At 38.9% G+C, this 15,245-nt stretch overlaps 1 protein-coding gene across 12 annotated transcripts in view; it reads right to left on the bottom strand.

The window, feature by feature from the left end:
- DGKB (diacylglycerol kinase beta) overlaps positions 1-15,245 on the bottom strand; it is a 477,946-nt gene that overhangs the window by 211,616 nt on the left and 251,085 nt on the right. For all 12 annotated transcript variants that reach the window (XM_064167184.1, XM_064167194.1, XM_064167193.1 and 9 more), the window contains one exon: positions 10,797-10,871. In XM_064167184.1, coding sequence (XP_064023254.1) covers positions 10,797-10,871 — 75 coding nt within the window. The remainder of the gene's footprint in view (positions 1-10,796; positions 10,872-15,245) is intronic.

Genomic DNA, 15,245 nt, shown 5'->3' with positions numbered 1-15,245 from the left:
TCCTGGGGTGTATTAAGAAGAGCGTGTCCAGCAGATCAAGGGAGATTCTCCTTCCCCTCTACTCTGCTCTGGTGAGACCTCATCTTGAATGCTGCATTCAGTTTTGTGCTCACCAGTTTAAGAGGGAAGGAGATCTGCTCAAGAGAGTCCAGCAGAGGGCTACAAGGATGATTAGGAGACAGGAGGGCATGGCTTATGAGGAGAGGCTGAGGGACCTGGGGATTTTTAGCATGGAGAAGAGAAGATTGAGAGGAAATGTAATAAATGTCTATAAATATCTGAGGGCTGGGGGTCAGGAGGATGGGAACAGGCTCTGCTCACTTGCTCCCTATGATAGGACAAGGAGCTATGGAAGTAAGTTGCAGCACAGGAGGTTTCACCTCACCTCTTTACTCTAAGGATCATAGAACACTGGAACAGGCTCTGCAGAGAGGTTGTGGAGTCTCCTCTGGAGACTTTCAACGCCTATCTGGATGCATTCCTCTGTGACCAAAGCTAGAGAGTATGGTCCTGCTCTGGCAGGGGGATTGGACTCAGTGATCTCTTTGGGTCACTTCCAATCCCTGACATTCTGTGATCCTGTGACCTTTGAAGGTCCCTTCCAACCCACACCATTCTATGATTCCAAGTATGGCATCAGGTACAAAAGTCAAATGGCTTTTAAATGCAAAGCCTTTACAGAAACTACATTAATAACACTGACAGAAATTAAAGAGCATTACGAGAAACAGGTAAATCAGAAACATTAAACCACAGATTTTATCGGCATCAAATTAATTTGTACTCTAGTTCACACAAAATCATTTAATACAAAGCATTATTTTGTTGGGGCTTTGTTACTGAAAAAAATACTGCCATTAAAAAAACCCACACCCTTATTTATGGATATGAGAATAGGTAGATATTCTTTTATGCAGCTATGATTTTTATTGATACTATAATAAAAAGCTTTTCTACATCACTTAACATAAGCTAGTGGAGCTGGCATGATACATCAGAACACCAGGCTGGTACAAACTGTAACCACAGCTGTTCTTCAGCCACTTGCAAAAAGGAAACCAAAAAGATCAGCAGGACTTCTACTAACATCTACCGCTGGACAAAACAAAATCCAGATGCATTTGCAAATAAAAGACGAAAAGCTACAACTATAGCAGCCTACAAAGTAAAATCTGAGGTTGTATACTAAAGCCTTACAACAGCAGATTATGCTTGCAAGGTGAACTGTTAGATGAGCCTGCAAAATTAATCGTTTTTCTTTCTACTGAGGAAAGAACATCACAACCAAAAGGTCAGTACAACCAATCATTAAATGTAGATTACAAGAGATTATTATGTTTCATTGCATTTCTATTATAAAAATTGACAAGATCATCTAATTCTTGCCTGATGGTTGAATTCTACCATTAAACTGCAGCATCCTTTTCTTTTTACTGTACCTTCCAACTTTTTACATTCAACAGATCTAACAAGCACACACATAACACTCAGTCAACAGTCAATAATTAACAGAAGTGGGTTCAGTCACTAGAATGAACAGGAAAACCCATCCATAGTAACCTTCATCTTGATAGTTCCCTTGTAAATCAACTTGCTCTAGTCTTCACTAATCCAGTTTCTTATCTGCCAGAAGCAAATTTATATCACTGAAGGTGTTTGATGCCAACTCCTTTTTATTTTATTTTGCCAGACACAAGGATCACAAAGGCAGACAAATACTGAATTTCTGCTGACAGATTAGCTATTTCCACCTGGAATGACGACAACTGCTTCAACTACCTATCCTACTGCAATTCAGCATCTCCTAATCATCTCATCACATTCCCATGCAGGAAAATAAGTCGTTTATGACTAAAACACTGACTTAACTGTCTGCTGTTGTATCATGCATTTATGCACAGGCAGCACCCCACCACAACCCCCCATCCCTCATACCTCCTTAATCTTATAGAAATGTGTTAGAAAATCCTTTCCCACTCAAACTGTTTTAAAATATATGTTACAGTATTTTCCTCTTAGGTACCTATTTGTCTTAAATTCAGAATCAGTGCACTATAAGGCAGAATCATAGAATCAACAAGGATGGAAGAGACTTCCAAGATCATCCACTCCAACCTAGCACCCAGCCCTGTCCAATCAACTAGACCATGGCACTAAGTGCCTCATCCAGTATTTTCTTGAACACCTCCAGGGACAGTGACACCACCACCTCCCTGGGCAGCCCACTCCAATGCCAATCACTCTCTCTGGCAAGAACTTCCTCCAAACATCCAGCCTATATCTCTCCCGGTACAACTTGAGACTGTGTCCCCTTGTTCTGTTGCTGGTCACCTGGGAGAAGAGACTGACCCCCAACTGGCTACAGCCTCCCTTCAGGTAGTTGTAGACAGTAATGAGATTGCTCCTGAGCCTCCTCTTAGCAGAACAGCACTGTGTGAAACTGTTCAGCCAGTCTTGTTCACTCAGCGGAGGCAAAAATTACAACCACAGTAAAGAATAATTAACTGATCTTGGTATCTCAGCATAGTTATCAGCTGAAGATAAGATATACTGCAAATTATTCAGTGGATATAAAAACCCTTGGGCAATTTGTCCACTGCAGAGAAGACCAAAGTGTGAAAAAAGAGGCACAGAACTCAGTATCTGCCATCATTAAAGATTTTTTTTCTGGAATATTCTAAATGGTATTAAAGCTACTTCAGCTCTTGTGCCTTAAATTCCTATTTTTACTGAGCCCTCTGACAATTACCCCCAAATAATCTGAATTCAGTAGAACCTGTAAATACTTTTGTCTCACAGCTTCTCAATTTGGCTACAGACAGTACATGAATTTTGCCAATTACAATACTTCCATCTAATTGTAATTAGCTGCAAGGTAGAGGACTTCAGAAGCTCTGCATTATAATTTACACAGAAGCTGTATTAAGAGTTATTTGTTATGAGTTGTGTTATATTCACAGTAACACTTATCACTTTGATAATTACAAGTGAGCTAGCAGAACACTTCCATGTTGGAATACAAATGATGCTGTATTTGAATTTAGTTCATCCTATATATCACCAGCTGAAAGCAAATTTGAACCTGCTAAGCTTTTATTAATAGGTTTATGCTGACAAAGGACCAACCTGATAGTATCTCACACTTCCAGATGAATCCTGTAACTTAGAGCCTTTGTCCACTTGTGAATTCACAATGTTGGGTTTCATCTAAAATATTCAACTTCACCACTAAGCCTTAAACTGTCCATGGGGAAGCACCAAGTTGAAAGAGAAGGCAGCTGCATTGTTTACTCTTTTGTTATAGTGACCATATTGTCATTTTGTCAAACAAAACAAATTCATCCCTGACAAAGATTAGTCATTTAAGAATGTGAATTAGAACTAAACACAGTTTTTTCTCTTCTAGACTGCCAAGCTTGCCATATAACTGGACACCCATGAAATCTGTACCTCTCCAGTTTTGGATGTTGTGGGAAACTGTGTGAAAGGCCTTACAGAAGTTCAGATAGATGACATCCATAGCTCTTCTTTGCCCACTGATGTAGTCACTCTATCACAGAAGGCCACTACTTTGGTCAGAGAGGACTTGCCTTTGGTAAAGCCATGCTGACTGCCTTGAATCACCTCCAGGTGCTCTATGTACCTTATGTTGTGGTAGGCCTGATAGGCCCAAAATAGGCTTATACATGTTTTGCCTTGCCTAGGCATGTTTTTCTGCTCCACCAGAGAGGCAAGTGTGGGAAATGGACACAAAAGAACCTGGAGCCACTGAATCTGTCCTGCCCAGGGTCCTGTGGTGTAAGGCACACACACTTAGCTTGTGCCTGCCTAGTGCAAGGCCTGTGCTTTTCCCAAATTAGGGAAAAGTGAGCCTGTGGCTTTGCCCAATATGGTATGGTTTGGCTAACTGCCATCCTGGTTGGCTATTCTTGTGTCCAAAGGGCAATTAATCTCGGCCCACATTGATAGAGGGAGATATGCAGGTGAACAACCTGCTTTGCTTCCCTGCTCTTCGCTGTGCTCAAGCCGTGCTGCAATTGCCTACTGCCTTATTGTTTGCCTAATAAAATCCACTGCTGCAAGCTACCAGGAGCAGACCCTGGATGCCTGCACACAATCGACCTGTGTGGTCAGCGTGACATTGTGCTGAGACTGCACCACATCCTGCCTCTACACCTAAAAGTCCTGCTTAGAATTCCTGGACATATACAGAGATCATCCAAAAGAAGCCAGGAGACAAGTTCCAAGATTGTCTGTGTCCTTTCCCCAGAAGCTGGCAAGATTCAAGTCTCGGCAGCCAGTCGGACAGACTTCCACATGCTTTGGGCACTGTCTGGACTGTGGCTAGCCCCCACGAGGGTGAAAATAATAATTTGTGAATAAATGCTTAAGTGCCTCTTTGTAATTCTCCATTGCCTTCTGCCACGAGCAGAAAGACCTTGAGCCCATCTACTGGGCAAGCGGCATATTGACCGCAAGTGGCATCTGACTGCGGAAACCTCTTCCAGTTCATTTATTATTCAAATACTTTGCTGGTTATTGCTAGATCTAAATATTATCCATTGAATGTTTCCATGACCATGTAAGAATGAAACTATTATTAAAATCAGTGGTTGGTGAGAGTTCTGAATAGCAAAATTAATAAACAACATTGATTTTGGAAAAATATCATCTCGCATCGATTAATTTCCCCTCCGTGACACCTCAGCACAGTTTCTAGGAGGATCTGTTCCATGATCTTACTCTGTGATATCCTGTGATCTTCTCAGGCACAGACTAGCAGGTTGACAGCTCCCAGAGTTTTCCTTTCAAAAATGCATTTAAAAAAAACAAGTTCTAGAATGGTTTGGGTTGGCAGGTAGCTTCAGAGGTCATCTAGTCCATCCCCCGTGCCATGGGGAAGGACATTTTTCACTGGATCAAGTTCTTCAAAGCTCTATCCAGACAAAACTGAGGTCTTCTTTGACTACTGCTTAAGATGTATATCAATCTATTTTAGCTTGGAGCACTTACAGTCAGTAGACGGCCACAAACTATTCCAAATATAGATACAAAGGAGTCAAAACCTATGATTCTTGTAAGGATGAAATTTGCCTTATCTGCATAATACTCACATTATCTCCATATTACCCTGCTGGGTAGCAGCCCTGTAGACTTGGAAGAGATACATGCCAGTCAGAAAAAGCAATACAGAAGCATTTGTGGGAAAACTGAATCTGGGTAGCAGGTGGAATGAAGATGCCAGATGTCATACATTCAGAAGTAACTTAACTGTAATAGTCAAAAGCTTAGTTTAGGGTGATTGAATAAAAATAACTGATTCAGGGGTGGGAGAAGAGCAAATTGATAATCAGGCTAAAGGATGTGGCAAGAGCTTTTAAAACAGATTTCAGACAGAGGCTGCATGTGGCAAACTGACTATAGAACAATTAGAATGGTTATGAGAGAGGTGAATGAATCTGGCTCACAGCTTTGGCAGTCTAGACTGAGACAGGAGTGGAAATTGGTGATATTTACAACAGTTAAACACTTTGCTATGTATGCAGCAAGCACCACAGATGTCATACAAGTAAAAATATTATTAAACAGCTGTTTAAAATATATCTCTAAACCCAAGGTTTAAGTTTCACATGCGAAGACTTACTGAGTTCTATGCATGACTGATTCATGGTGCACAAGAGTAATTTCAATAATTAAAGCACAATGAAGCCAGCATGCTTTCTTTTGCCATCCTTTGGCAAAAATGTAATTAGTCCAAAGAAATACAGACCAGGTTCAAGTTTTTGTTCAGGAGAAAATAACTATGCAGTTCTTATTGTCTATAATTTTTCTTGGTGCATGTCTTCCTGGAATATTCTGGATATTCCGAATGCCCAACAGCAAAGAAATGCTCTAGCAGTCAATTCCAATAATCAGGGAAAATAGTGTAATTTTCCAAATAGGCCTATTGCTTTGTGATGTTATAAAGGGCCAGGTGCTGTATATTTGCAGCAAAATTGCAGAGCAAGTTGTAGGGATTCCGTTTGGCTGTAAGTGGGCAGAATTTAAGATTTAAAAAGGCTGCTGCTGTTGGGATAAACTTGCAGAGAGAATTCAAAAAATACACACTCTCCAAATTAAATGCTTAAGGCAGTTACAAAGAAATATAGCTTTTGTGGCTATAATGTCTATATAGAATATAAAAATAACATAAATTACATGGAGCTAAGGGAATGGGAGCCTTTTCAGAGGGACAAAGCCTATGTGAAATGGTGACCTCTCTACAGAGTCATGTGGGTCTGTAGCTCAACTGCTATTCATCCAGCTATTATTTACCTCTCTGTAAGGTGAACAAAAACTGAATTTCAGATTCTTCAAGATCATTAAATCCACAATAACAGTTGTTGTCAGAAGTAGAAGACTCCTATAGAGATGTAACAACCAAACAGGGAAACTCTTTTCAAGGCTAGAAACACAGGTGCTAGGCACAAATTTCCCAATGTATCAGCCTGGCAATTTTCACGTCACTTTGTTAACCGCAGCAGCCTGTAACTGTGGAGTACCTTTTATGCCTGAGTTCAGCTGCAGAGCTTCCAGGATTTCTCCAGCTCACCCATATCTCTCTACTCCCAAATAAAGAATGTCTAAACCATTAATTATTGTACCAGTGTTTAAAAGTGTACTGCTGCCACTCAGCTGAGAGCAACTTGATGTTCAGACCTCGCAGCAGGTCAGTTTCCGTTGCTGGAAAGGAATCAATATCAGAATGCCAGCTGCAGTGCCATTTGTTTGCATCATGTGCTTATTTCTATACAGATTGTGTACATAAGTCTGGACATAAACAGCTTCAAATACCTTAGCTTAGGTATGCTAAGAAGCTACAAGAATCATCTTTGTTGCTGTCCCTACAGTTCTCCAAGTAACATCCCACCCATTACGGAAGTAGGCAACACATCCACTTGAGTAATTGCATATTCAGATACCAATACTAAAACTCATTGCCAATTTGTTCAAAGTGTTTTTCTGTTGACCTGCTACACACTAGAACATTTATTAAGAAAATGCACAATAACTGATACTATGAAAGGTGGTTGTGGGTTTCTTTAGTTTGCTGGGTTGGTTGTTTTGGGTTGGTCTTGCATGTGTGTGTGTTTTTCAGTTGTTTTTGATGTTTGTTTTGGAGGAAGGTAGCTTTGGAGGCTTTTTTGGTTGTTTTTTGGGTTGGGTTCTTTGTTTCTTTTTAAGGGAGAGGACAGAAAGGGAAAATGATATGTATTATTTCCAGATTTCAAAGAAATTCAAACATGTGGCCCTTCCTCATCTGAACAAAGATTGTTTTAACCTTGTTCCAGCTCAGGTCTGCTATGGAGCTTGTATTCCAGCACATTTCTATGAAAGAAGGTGGTTATCTCACTCTAGAGAAGAATCAAAGACTTAGTGATTGAGCTGTAGCTTCTTCACAGTTCCTCTAAGAATTAGGTTTTTATTGGTCTCCTATCTATTTTGTCTTTGATCCCTGTGACCTAAAGAGGAGCTAGGTAGATTTTATACAGAAATAAACTGTAAATACTTATGTTAGGCACAGATGTTTGGAACTTAAATTAGAAACTTGTGAGCATTATTTTCTTCACTGATGAGAACAGCCCACAAGAAGAATACCACCATAAATTAAAAAAAATAATATTAACTTGTAGGTTAAAGCAGACAGCCTGGCTCTACCAACAACATGTATATTTTACCCTGATAATACAAAACTGTCTATAGGTTGAGTAAACGTCTGAAATCGGCATTCAAACAAAAAAATATCTCAAACCAGACCAAATTCAAGTGTATTACAATAATCATAGATGCTTTAAAATAAATACACATTACATTAATCCCTATCCACCACATAGCAGTGACTCTAATGAAGAATACACTTTTGTTTTCTTCTGTGCTGTACAACTCCCCACTCTGTTCTACTTCAGTACAAATGACACATATGCCAATATTAAATAAATGTAACATTTTGATTGACAAGCAGTATAAATGACATATAGAGATGGATGAGTGAGGAGATGGATGGATAGGAAGGTTTTATTAGGCAACCCAGCCCCTGCAGAAAGGCAAAACAATGCCATGGTCTAGTTGATTGGATAGGGCCGGGTGATGGATTGGACTGGATGATCCTGGAGGTCTCTCCCAACCTGGTTGGCTCTATGATTCTATGACTGATAAGTGAAATACAGAGTTTATTCAACTGCTCACTTAAGGGACAAATTACATACAGCCTATATGGTAATGATAGAGGCAAGAAGTGATGGCAGGAGATAAACTGAAAATTTGAGATTATTCCTTTTTGTGGAATGAATTTTTTAAAACATCTCAAAACAAGCTTGATAAAATGCAGCATGTTTGAAAATTAATCAGACCTTTCTTCAAAGCAGCTCTGAAATAAAACTATTTTGATTCCTTATAGAAAAAAAGAACTAGAAAATGTTGTCTTAAAAAAAAACATCAACCACGAAAAAAAAAACCAAACAAACAAAAACTCAAAGCAACAAAACCCAACATCAAAACTGTCCCGGTTGGAAAGAATCAAGTTTAAATCGCTTCAGTGCAGGGTTTCAGTTTGAACTTAACACTGCCCTCTTGTGCTTCTGCCTTAAAATACATTTCCCTTTGCATTACAAGGTACATGAAAACTAGAAGTCTAGAATAGACAGAAATGCAGTCAGTAAGGGGGGCTTGATTTTATTTTAGTTTGGGGGTTTGTTTGTCTGGTTTTCCTCTGTTTATAAAAGAAAGTTGCAGTAAAATAAGATGACTTTGAGTAAGAATATCTCAGTTTTCATCAACTTAATCTCTACTACAGCACTTCTACGATAATGTAAGTAAAACAATATTGGTTACAGGTTTTGTCTCAGTTAAAATGTCTTATAAATTCCAGAACGAAATTTCTGCAATTTTTCTCCTCTACCTCCTCTACGAATTACTCATTTTTCCATGTGTTTCAGGAGGAGTTTAACTAAATGCAAACAAAAAGTACCATTTGAGCAGGAAAACAGCATTTCAATTCAAGTACAGGATAAGTTTATATGCACGAAAGAAATAAGGTAGGCAATTAGATTCTTTTTTTTGAGCACCATTCTGCAAGTTGCACATTAACCATCCTATAGTGCAAGATATCCTGAGAAACTTAACTTCAAAAAGGGTTCATAGAATCATAGAATTAAGCAGGTTGGGAGAGACCTCCAAGATCATCCAGTCCAACCTAGCACCCAAGCCTATCCAGTCAACCAGACCACGGCACTAAGTGCCTCTTTCTTGAAGACCTCCAGGAACAGCGACTCCACCACCTCCCTGGGCAGCCCATTCCAATCACTCTCTGGCAAGAACTTCCTCCTAACATCCAGCCTATATCTGCCCTGGCACAACTTAAGACTGTGTCCCCTTGTTCTGTTGCTGGTTGCCTGGGAGAAGAGACCCACCCCACCTGGCCACAGCCTCCCTTCAGGTAGTTGTAGACAGGAATGAGGTCACCCCTGAGCCTCCTCTTCTCCAGGCTGCACACCCCCAGTTCCCTCAGCATCTCCTCACAGGGCTGTGCTCCAGGCCCCTCACAGCTTTGATGCCCTTCTCTGGACACGTTGCAGTATCTCTACATACCTCTTGAACTGAGGAGCCCAGAACTGGTCCAACCTTCTTTTACTGCCATCTGCGCTATACACATCCCGAGTCTAACACACTAAGCGAAAGCCGATGTAGAATGGTTTTAAGAGAGAAGAGCTTCTTGTATGTTTGGCCTTAAACCCAGAAGTACTGCAGCAACTACTAGAACATATTCTTTCCAATAACTTATCTGTGACAAATGGAATATAACTTTGCAAGGTACAAACTGCGTCTATTTCTACCTCCAACTTTTTCTCTTCCAAGTTAAAAACAAACAAACAAAAAGTATAAACCAATAAATACTCCTAAGATAACATTTTAAAAAGTATTCAAACAGTGCACACTTCATGTTAGTGAATGTGCATCTCCTAAAATCCTTCTGCAACTCTTCTCACTGATGTAAAGTTTCAAGTACCAGTGAAATAACATCCAATGTACTCGAAATGATACACAGACTATATGTTGTCTGTTTGTTTTCTCCTACCAAAGTACACAGTGCTTGAAACAATTTCTGGTGGCAAAAGATGGTATTGAATATACTGGATTCTCCTGTTTTCACATGAATGGAGAATAGGAAGAATCATGGAAGAACTAAATTAGGTGAGTGACTACAACACTGTTTGGTTCAGATAACACTTCAGTCCCTGTAAGAAGTCACTGCCAGCACAATATAGCCCGTCCAGTCATTTTCTGCCCACCACAATCCAAAGATTATGGAATTGCTAAGCAATACACAGCAGCTGTAATTGGAAACAATATCCTCTATTTGACATGAGCAAGACTATCTATCTGTACATTGTATATATATATATTACACAGACGTAGGTGTATGCACATGTATGTGTCCTGCAATTCAACTGTTCAGGCTGCTTGGTATCTGTAACATCAAAGTAACCCTGACATGAACTCAGGTTGCTGATACAGTAGTAAAAGCGGTGAAGAGAGAGAAATTGATCCCACAGGTACTGCATGGTTATCACTAAAACAAATGACATGTAGTTTTATTTATACTTGTAAACAAATAACACCTGTACATTTCTACAGACAGTCAGAGCTCTGCAGTGTTGATGCATTCAAAGCATGCTATATGTGCCTCTGCCTGTTCATTTGATTATGTAGCATTTTATTAAATGAGTTCCTGGTAATAATATTAACTGTAGACTTACCCTGGCATTGGTCCATTTCCAGAAAGGCTATAAACTTGACGAGGATTTAAAAGGTACTGAAATTTTCTATAAATTCTGAAGAGGTAAAAGAGAGAAGGAGAAAATATTTACTTACACATTTGGAATTATTTTGTTAAACCTACCAAATGAAATAATTAAAGAAGTTAATGTGCACAGTAATTATTTGAATCGTAGGTACTCATTTATACAAGAAAAAAAAAATCCAATATTTGAACATAGCAATTATAGTTCATCCACGCAGTGTATTGTGGGCATAAAATCCAGACAGAAGTGCTACGAGCAATCTGCAGTTCAAATGTTGGATACGGGCAGGGGAAAATTAGGATAAGGAGGTACAATGACACAAGTAGAGGCGAGTCAAAAAAGCACACTGGTTCCTGTTAAAAGAACTCTGGTAAGGGAGAGATTTGTCCCTGAAATTTATTGCTATAATTAATTATAAATCAAATTGGCTTTGCTACCTACCAAAATTTCCCCGTAGGCTAAACAACATTCTGAAAAAGGAAATCTATTGCAAACTCCATCTCCTTCAGATTATATTTGAATGGGAGGGAAATAGAAACAATTCAGAAGCACTGTTTTACTTCAAATCACACATAGTTTAAAATTATCTGAATAACAGAAAGCAATTTATTGATACGGCACAAAAGGCATTGTCCTACCCCACAACAGATCCCATTTGCAAATACTTCTTTAAATAGCAGAATACTAAAAAAAATACCTTTATAAATTTGAGGTTACTTGTCTTAAAAATATGACATTTTGTTTCTTCATTACAAACATTAGAAATGTAATTTCCTACATTGATTACGGTGTGCTAGCTGCTTCATTTATTACACAGAAACAAGCAAGCACATGAAAGTGCTGGAGCACAGAGTGACTAAATATATACCTGGGATCTACGTAGTTTAAATTAGATACCTTTTCTCTTCCTTTCTTTCTACTGCCTTAAATAAAACAGAAGCACACTAAGAATTGAATTTTAAGTTAAAATGTCCAGGTTTTCAAATTCAGTGAAACAAATCTGTGCATATATGCACAATGAGCAATTAAGCTTACTAATAGTAATTCGCAATTTATCAGGCTATGTGGAAGACAGTGGTGTAAAACAGTACCAAATACAAACAAACTTACAATTATGTCTAAAACTGCCAACATTTCCTTGATTTCTTAATTACTTAGTGATATCTGTTTTCTTCATAAAACAATGTACTGAATCACAGTCACACAAACCATTCCTGTCAGCAAAAGTCAATGTGAAATGACTGGTCTCACTTTGCAAGCATGAACACATCACTGTCAACTGCTGTGAAGAAACAACTAAATCAAACATTTGACAGTGGATTTATACTACAGGTTATTATCTTTTCACTTTCAGCATCTTACCAGTATAGAAGTATCCCACTTTCAGTGTTTTAATTAATAAGTGTAAGATGCTTCTCTGTGCCATTCAGAATTCAAGCTAGTCAAAGGTGCTGATTTAATTTGCATAGCCAATCTTAAGAATTTCATGAACAGTAATGTTCATGAAGTCCCAAAGGCTTAAAAGTTGTTTGCCTAAATATTTCATACTATGTAACATACTAGACATTAACTACACTAACAACAGTATTGTTAGGTATCAATGAGCTGCTATAAAAGCCTTCTTAATAAAGAAGGAGCTAGGTGTCTCTACGCAAACCCCAGAAGTCCATCTGCTATAATAAAAAGATTACATGCAATCATACTTCATTCGCTGCATATCTCTAATTGATAGCAGTTAAACATCAATCTCTGATTATCACTCTATGATGGTTCATGGCAATCAACATATCATGCTTCAAGTTTTTGTAGCATATTTATGTATGCTAGCCTGTGTGAAAACTGTGCATTTATGCTTCATTTCCATTCATTGCTACTCAAATAAAGAGAAAGAAACTGTCTATAAATGTTGGAGAACAAATGCCATGAAGGAGCGACTGAAGGAGCTCAGGCTGTTTAGTTCAAAAAAGAGTAGACTGAGGGGAGACCTCATGGCTGTCTACAACTATCTGAGAGGACATTGTAGAGAGGTTGGTGCTCACAGGTAATTAGAGATAGAACAAGAGGCAATGGCCTCAAGCTGTGACTGGGTAGGTTTAGACTGGACATTAGGAAACATTTTTCCCAGCAGCAGTTGTCAGGCATTGGAATGGGCTGCCCAGGGAGGCGGTTGAGTCACGAACCCGGGATGCGTTTAGAAGTCATTTGGATGTGGTACTTGGGGATATGGCTTATGGAGTACGGTTATTAGTTGGACTTGGTGATCCTGAAGGTCTTTTCCAACCAGAATGGTTCTGTGATTCTGTTTATTCTCACACCAAAGTGTAACTAGATCTAAAACACATACAAGATAAGGAAATGGACAGCAACTCAGTCCAGCTTTATGCCTTTCATACCAAACAGCCTATTGATACTGCCATGTCTCAAGACATCTTACTTCCACACGTGAGAAGGGAATCGGACCTGGTTTCCTTGTGACTGGAGATTTGTGCCGTGGGTAATGCACCAAAGGAGAGCTTTTTGAGATGGAGTGCAATTTCACAAACAAAGTCAGTGTGTGAAATTACCATTTGACATCACAGAAAACATCTGGTTGGAAGAGACCTCAAAGATCATCCAGTCAATCTCTGACCCAGCACTGAAAGTTCAACACTAAACCATGTCCAAAAGCACTAGGTCAACACACTGCTTAAACAACTCCACCTCCACCTGGCTCATACTGCACAACACATCTTATTAACAAGCAGTTGTGCTTCTCTATCCACTTGCAGAGTTATTCTGTGCTCTGCAAAACTAAATAGACTGAAATTACATGTCCTCACAAAAAAAAAAAAAAAGGTTTCTCTATTGTTATTTTTCCCTTCACTTAAATTACATCCATGATCTCATAAGAACCTCAAAATAGCTGTACTAGCATAACCAAGGAGGCAGAAAATTACAGGAGTGGCCAAGAGGGCTGAGGTCACCTTTAAACAGCTCTGCCACTGAAAACAAAAATACTTGAATGCACCCTCTGCTGAGTTGTCTTCTCAAGTCATAAGATCATCCCCTTAAAGAGAGAAAAGAGATAGACAGAAACCTATGGGCAATTCAAATCTAGCAGTAAAGTTGACTACATCAGGGAAAAATCTGGCCACAGCAATGTCTTTTGGCCAACTGCATGATACATATCTAGGAGATGACTATTCAAGATGTAGTCAGCATAGGCTTCATTTTACCCTAATGGCAGAGAAAAACAAAGCCAAGGAATCCTTTCCCAAATGAAAAGAATTGTACTGATTTTCTATCCCAGAAATATATTTGAAAATTATTATTTGAAACTGCTTCCATATTTTGTCTCAATGCTACACAAAAGCTTGGAACACCAGATTAAACAGAGGGGAGGAGTGAAGAGCTACTATGAACCAAAGTTATCTGAAAACAACAAAGGTCAAAGATATCAACCTGAACTGCACAGACACTGAACGTGGAGTCAGCAGGAAACGTCAGTGTACGGAAGCTGATCTCCAGTGCATCCAACCGCACATTTGTCAAGGAAACATTGTTTAAACTCACCTGCTGGTCAGGCAAATAAATTGGAAAATAGGGAAGTGGAAAACAAAGTAATGAGTATGGCAAAACAACAGCATGATTTACAAGGACTCTTATGTTAGAAGCACTACCCTTAACAAAAGTTTTTTAGAAGTGCTACATGCTTGTATATTCTTTCTCTTCAAAGAAACTATTTTGTCAATGACTCACTAAATGCACACATTACATGTGCAGATTATTTAAAGTTGATGTCTTGATTAGTCAGATCTTAAATACAGAGACACAGGACTGTTAGCCCTGGGTCGTAATGGACATACTGCAATTTTCTGCTGATTAAATGAACCACATCTGTCCATTTAATGTACAATCACTGAAAACACGTTATATAGCATGATGTAGCCTGAGGAAGACACTTGACTGGGTTCACTGAATTCCTATCCAATCTCATGCTTAATTGAAAACAGTTTTTGGTGTGTGAAACAACCATCAGCTCATCAACTTCAATTCTATTTTACTCCTTTCTTCTTAATAAACATTTCATTACATTTTTGTTCTATTTTATTATAAATATAATATTATCCATTAGACTAAATAATTTAAGTCCAAATAACTAGATGCATTTGTGTTTCAGGTGATGTAATTATTAATCTCTTCACTCAAAGTATAAATAGGTTATTTTTCATAGTTATTTTGCAATTATATCATAGAATGGTCCAGGCTGGAAGGGACTTCCAAAGGTCATCTAGTCCAGCCCCACACTGCAGTCAGCAGGGACATCCTCAACTAGACCAGGTTGCCCAGAGCCCTGTCGAGCCTCACTTTAATTATCTCCAGGGATGGGATCTGAAAGTCATAGCATGGGTTTTCAAAATAGAA

This window comes from Pogoniulus pusillus, chromosome 28, assembly GCF_015220805.1.
Source record: "Pogoniulus pusillus isolate bPogPus1 chromosome 28, bPogPus1.pri, whole genome shotgun sequence".
Lineage (NCBI taxonomy): Eukaryota > Metazoa > Chordata > Aves > Piciformes > Lybiidae > Pogoniulus > Pogoniulus pusillus.
The sequence above is the reverse complement of the archived record's forward strand: the minus strand, read 5'-3'. Positions and strand labels throughout refer to the sequence as shown.